The 5,634-nt window shown below is 43.3% G+C and overlaps 1 protein-coding gene across 1 annotated transcript in view; it reads right to left on the reverse strand.

Annotated features, from left to right (window-relative positions):
- Positions 1 to 1,676: 1,676 nt before the first annotated feature.
- LOC100749614 (sal-like protein 3) overlaps positions 1,677 to 5,634 on the reverse strand; it is a 12,865-nt gene continuing 8,907 nt past the window's right edge. The window contains 1 exon segment of the mRNA XM_033323635.1: positions 1,677 to 5,634. This exon segment is cut by the window's right edge and continues 383 nt beyond it. Coding sequence (XP_033179526.1) covers positions 5,553 to 5,634 — 82 coding nt within the window. The 3' untranslated portion in view covers positions 1,677 to 5,552.

The raw sequence follows: 5,634 nt of genomic DNA on the forward strand, positions 1-5,634 counted from the left end.
CGCGTCGCCACGGGCCAGTTAACAGCCGTTTCCTCTTACTCTGGTCCAGCGCAGCGGCTTAATAGCCGGTCAACGCGAACAAGCGTTATCTACTCGCCAACCTTTTACTTATCGTTTCTATTATTTATCATTACGTTTATACCGATTTTACTTTTATTATACGTTGGTATTATCAGTTGACCGCATTCGGACTATCTGCGTCGCGTATCATATTTCACATATATGTTCGCGATGGTGACCTTTTTCCTTCGTAGCTTTTCTTTTCTTCTTCCTTGCTCGGAGAACAAGATAAATTTATCACTGCCAGTTGTCTGCAAATCAAAGTCCTTGCATAACTGAAAATACAATCGTGCGACCCGTAATAGCACGGAATAACAGAATAACTTACGAAACTATGCTTAAAAAAGAGCGAAACGAGTATCCGCGTATATTCGATCGATCGAGCTTCGATATTCCATTCCTGCTCGTCCTCTTGCTTCGTCCGGCGATTGTCAGTTTACAGAATTGAGCAAATTAAAACCGTGCTGGTTCTTGAAAATGACTTTGATCGCGATCAACGATGCATTTTGAGCAAGGTCTTTGGAAATCTCCTAATAACTAGGTCGATCTCGTTAAACAACACCATGATACCCAAAACCTACACACGCCCGATATTTTGAGTTTGTCGCGCCGACATCCAAAATATCCAAATCGCTCCTTGAAAACAAGCTAGTAAACTAGTGATCGGTGCACCGTGATACGTTAGAAGTGGGAAAAAAAGAAGGAAAGAGCGGAAAATATCAATCGTAACGGAGGAAATTATAGGTAAACACAGGACGCGATATAGGGAAAAGACAAAGTCACCCTAGCCGATTCGTAGGGACATCGTGTATGCGCTATGGACGTTCTAAGGAGGCTTTAGATACAGAAAACTCACGCGCGCCTAATAAACGATAATCACATGGCGGTACACGCGGCTATTTTCACAGGAATGTCGCTCGTTCCGACGACACTAGCAGAAATAAACGTTTACACGTTTACGCGTAAATGCAAAGTCAAGCTGTGTAGCAAACGTTCTTCTGGCAAATTCTACGCGAGCTCGTTCGTCCATGAAACGAAAACAGAAAACGAAAAAGAAAGTAAAAAGAAGAAAAAGGAAAAAAGAGGAGAAAGGAGAAAAAAAAAATGAAAACGATGTACGTATTTTGTCTTAACGTCTTTCATCGAGTTTAGGATTTTTATAATTGACGCATCGTCCATCCGTTTGTCGGTAACGCGAAATAGGATGTTCGGATGGTAAGGCACTTTACGAAAAGCGCGTTTAGTTTCATAGTCTACGATATTATCGACTACTTACCTCGTCGGTGACGTATTCAACGCGTATCGGTGGCGATTATCGCGTCTACTCGTTTTCCATTGAAATCGCAGACGAGCGTCTATTCCTACTCTAAGGTATGGTAGTTATCGCTACAACTGCTACGATATCGACAGTCGGTACGATAGGGACGGATACGGGACGGTATACAGGCTAGACGGGAAAGTAGAGCGCGAACAAACGTAAATTTGAAATTGCGCAACTTTTCAGTCTGCGAATACGAATCGTCGCGAGTACGAAAAGTATTTTTGCAGGCCGCGAAGCAGATCGACGTTTAACGATTTCCACGTAGCGAAACGAAAATGACAACACCGGATGCAGCTCGTTCTCATAATAATTGTTTATTGTTGAAGTGATATAGATATAATGATCCGTAACGTAATTCAACTACAATGAGACAAGTTGCGTAACTAGCAAGATTCGTGTTTATACATGGATTATACAATATGTACAGAAAACCTAAGATCGTACAAGCAATACTTTGTTTTGGACAACTTCACAGGACTCGCGATCGGGGAATAGCTGCCAGCCTTTCCGTGCCCCCCCTTTCCCATCTTTTCTTCTCTTTTCCTTTTACTTTTTTCATTTTTTCTTTTTTCTCGTCCATTCCTTAATTTAAAAACGAGCATTGCGCAAGCACGCGAATCATCTGCACACGTGAAACTGGTAAACGTTCCACGTAACTTACGAAACATTTTTAATAGCACACTAACGACTTACATCCACTTCTCTAACCCGACGTTTTTTCGCCTTTTACACTTATCGCGTGTTTGTTATTTACAACGGTATCTATATACACGTACATATGTATACGATAGTCACTGTGAAAGGAGATTTTTTGATTGTTTCCCTAAACGCTACCTTTTACGCTCTCGAGCGCTCTCTCCTAGCATCGATCGTATCGTTTTCTTCTTTTCCTTTCTAACTCGAATTTTACATTTACTCGAATTTCGGTTTCTTCTTCTTCTTCTTCTTCTTCTTCTTCTTCTTCTTCTTCTTGCTTCATTTCGTCTTCTCGTTGTTCCGGGATGAATCGACAATCATTATCGGACCGTGTTTCTTTATAAAAACAGTGATTAATTATCGCAGTTGATTTTCTTTATCGCGGATTCGCACGACGAACGATTACTATCGTAAAATAAACGCATAACCGCCGTACAGATGGACACGTATGTTTATCGACAACGAACCTAAGAAACGAAATACTGCTAAAGGCAGGTGGATTCGACCGTCACTGACAGACGGTCAACCGTGAATCGATTCCGTCTCGCGAGCCATATTTTCAGAAACACATTTACGCGAGAACGTTAAAAAACGTTCGTACCCTTTGTTCTTTCGGCTGCTTGTTCCATACGCTCGTTCCATACAAATCTGTCCGCTGTATTCCTGCTGATCGAAGCCGTTAGTTTCCAGCCGTGGCTCCTTTTCTTTTATCCGGTTCGCGATTTTCTCGCTTTTACGCGGATACAACGATGCAACGAAGTTTCACCGAATTACCGAATCGTTATTAAGAAATACGAAAACGAAGAGAGAAATTAGCGCGCAAACCAGAGACGGTTGCTGCATCGAATATCTTTCAAATATATTTCCTCCTTTGAATTTGTCGAAAAGGCCAATTCTGTTAAAATATATGTTTTATTTCCACCGTTACACAGTATCTGCGTATCTTCGTACGAAACTTTCGTCTGAAACTCGCCAAGCATTTTCATCTAACGTCCTCGATCGTAATAACTAGTCGTTTTCCGCAATTCTTGATCAACGTATAGCCACCGTGGAGACCCGGGGATCGCGCGACACCGCGATACACCGTGCTCCTCTTATTATCCTCTTGTTTTGCAACGAGAGTCGTCGAATCGACCGAGTTCTTAAAAAGTTACATCTAAGCTAGTTAAAAATCAGATAAATTACGTAAAGTGCTTAATGGACACACGTATGCAGCATTGCTATCGTTACTTTTTACACGTTTCTTTACATGCGTATCGTATCTCATCTATTATTAGTATTTTTATTTATTTATCTATCCTTTGTTCGCATTTGACGATTAAACGCGAGAACATACAGGAAAGCCATTATACACGAGAGTATTAACTTTTCGAGTACGAACGAACGCGATCGATCGCGCACAGTCCACGACGTATGCCTGTTCGATCGCATCGTATTCGCATCGTATTCGCATCGTATTCGCATCGTATTCGCATCGTATTCGCATCGTATTCGCATCGTATTCGCATCCTATTCGCATCGTATTCGCATCGTATTCGATAGATTTCTTCGCAACGTACGATTACCGATAACTTTCTCGCCACGCGGCCTTGTTAAACGAGGTTACGCGTCTCTTCGTTACCACCGAGCTCGCGTAATATCCAATTTCCAACCCTTGCTTGCTTTTCACTTCCATTTCCACACGATTCCTGACAAACGCACGCTCGGACCAAGCGACATTATCGTTCGCGCGCTTCCACCCAACTCTTCGAGAATGCCAGTTTTCTACGCGCGTAGAAAATAACGTCGCTTGTCCCGGTTTAGCTTTTTCCATCCTGCGATGCACCACATTGCTTTCTTTTTTGAATACTTACGATCTTTCACGTTCGATGACAAATCGGATAAAAAGCGCGAACAAATTTTTATATAAACCGAACCGAAGTTACTCCGTAACTTTATCAAACCGTTTAAACGTCTGTTTCTTTTAATTCGATCGTCGATGGATCATCGTCGGAAGTTAGTTTACGATGCAACGTAGTAACGATACACTTATCTCGGATAAGAAGAAATTAGAAGAAATTAGAAGAAAGAGGAAGACCAGTCTCGTGGATTCCGTATAAACGCACGTGCAGTCATAGGTGCCTGATAACACAGCGTCGATTCTACGCGTAACGATGCATCGTTGACCGAGAAAGAATCGCAGTTTGACCGAACGGCGGTCGAACGAGGTGTGTCGGACCTAGGAAAACACTCGAGATCGATGGGTATCGGGGGAACGCAAAACGACGTCGGCTGTCTTTCCGTATAAAATAACGACGGGACACGTTGGCGGTGCGCGCTGTACATCCAGTGTAAATAATAATACTATGATACAAAGTATAAGTACATTGGTTTAAATGATTGCAGGCTGCTCCTCTCATATCACAGCGAGGGCGCTGCCGGGCCCGCTTCGAAACTCCTAAAAACGCCGTTCTCTCGAAGGAAAAAAGAAAAAAAAAAAAATGAAAAAAAAAGAAGAAACGAGAAAGAAAGCGACGCATGTACTCGCACGTGTATACAACTCGTACCTTTTCGCACCGATACAATATTTATATATCTATATATTTATATATATTTATGTATATATATATATATATCATCTTCTTTCTTTATGTATATATTTATATCTTCCTGTACGGGATATCTCGTATAACCGGTGGTTGTACCTCGAACTATCCTTATTTTCGTTTACGAAATAAAGTCAAATGCTGAAAAGAGATCGGCTCGAGATTCTAATCGACATCGAAATTTTGAAATGGACGACGACGCGCGTTTTAACCTCCGTGTTGCGTCGCGTACGAGAACCACGACGTTCGGAGGTGGTATCGATCAGACAATATACCCCGTATAGGCGCATTTTATAATAATAACGTACGATAACTCTAAGTGAGGTGACCACCACTGTCGCGTATGGACGGTCAGAGTGTGGAGGGCCAGGACGTCGCGGCGCCACGTGTCTTGCGGCCCTCGTGGACTCAGTCTAGGCACCGCGTCCGTCGTCCCTCGTGCGAAAGCACGTGACGCGGGGAAGAGTTCTCAAGAGGGACCCGGTTATCGAAGTTCGTGCTCCTTCCAAGGTCCTCTCGATCGCGTTTAAGACTAGTGTGACAATAGGAACATGGTATCTGCTCTGGCTCTGGGGATCAAGAAAGATATGTCGTCGAACGTTCGACACGTCCGAGTTCTTCGGCTCGCGAAATGCACTGAAACACTACTTCCGGCTCCATATAAACGTCTCGTTGCTCTCTCTCTCTCTCTCTCTCTCTCTCTCATTCTCTCTCTCATTCTCTTTCTCTCTCTCATTCTCTCTCACTCTCGTTCTCTCTCTCTCATTCTCTCTCTCTCTCATTCTCTCTGTCTCTCTCATTCTCTCTCTCTCTCTCATTCTCTCTCTCTCTCTCGTTCTCTCTCGCTCTCCCTGTCTCTATGTCCGTATGACAGCCAGGACGGAGTTCAGTCACCGAAAACGTGAAGCCTCGAGGAAGAAGGATATGTGTCGTTGACGGAGGTTCACGTGGCCAGTCCTTCGCCCCTGGCCG

Source organism: Bombus impatiens, unplaced genomic scaffold (genome assembly GCF_000188095.3).
Source record: "Bombus impatiens unplaced genomic scaffold, BIMP_2.2 scf_1080, whole genome shotgun sequence".
In the NCBI taxonomy this organism is placed as follows: Eukaryota; Metazoa; Arthropoda; class Insecta; order Hymenoptera; family Apidae; genus Bombus; species Bombus impatiens.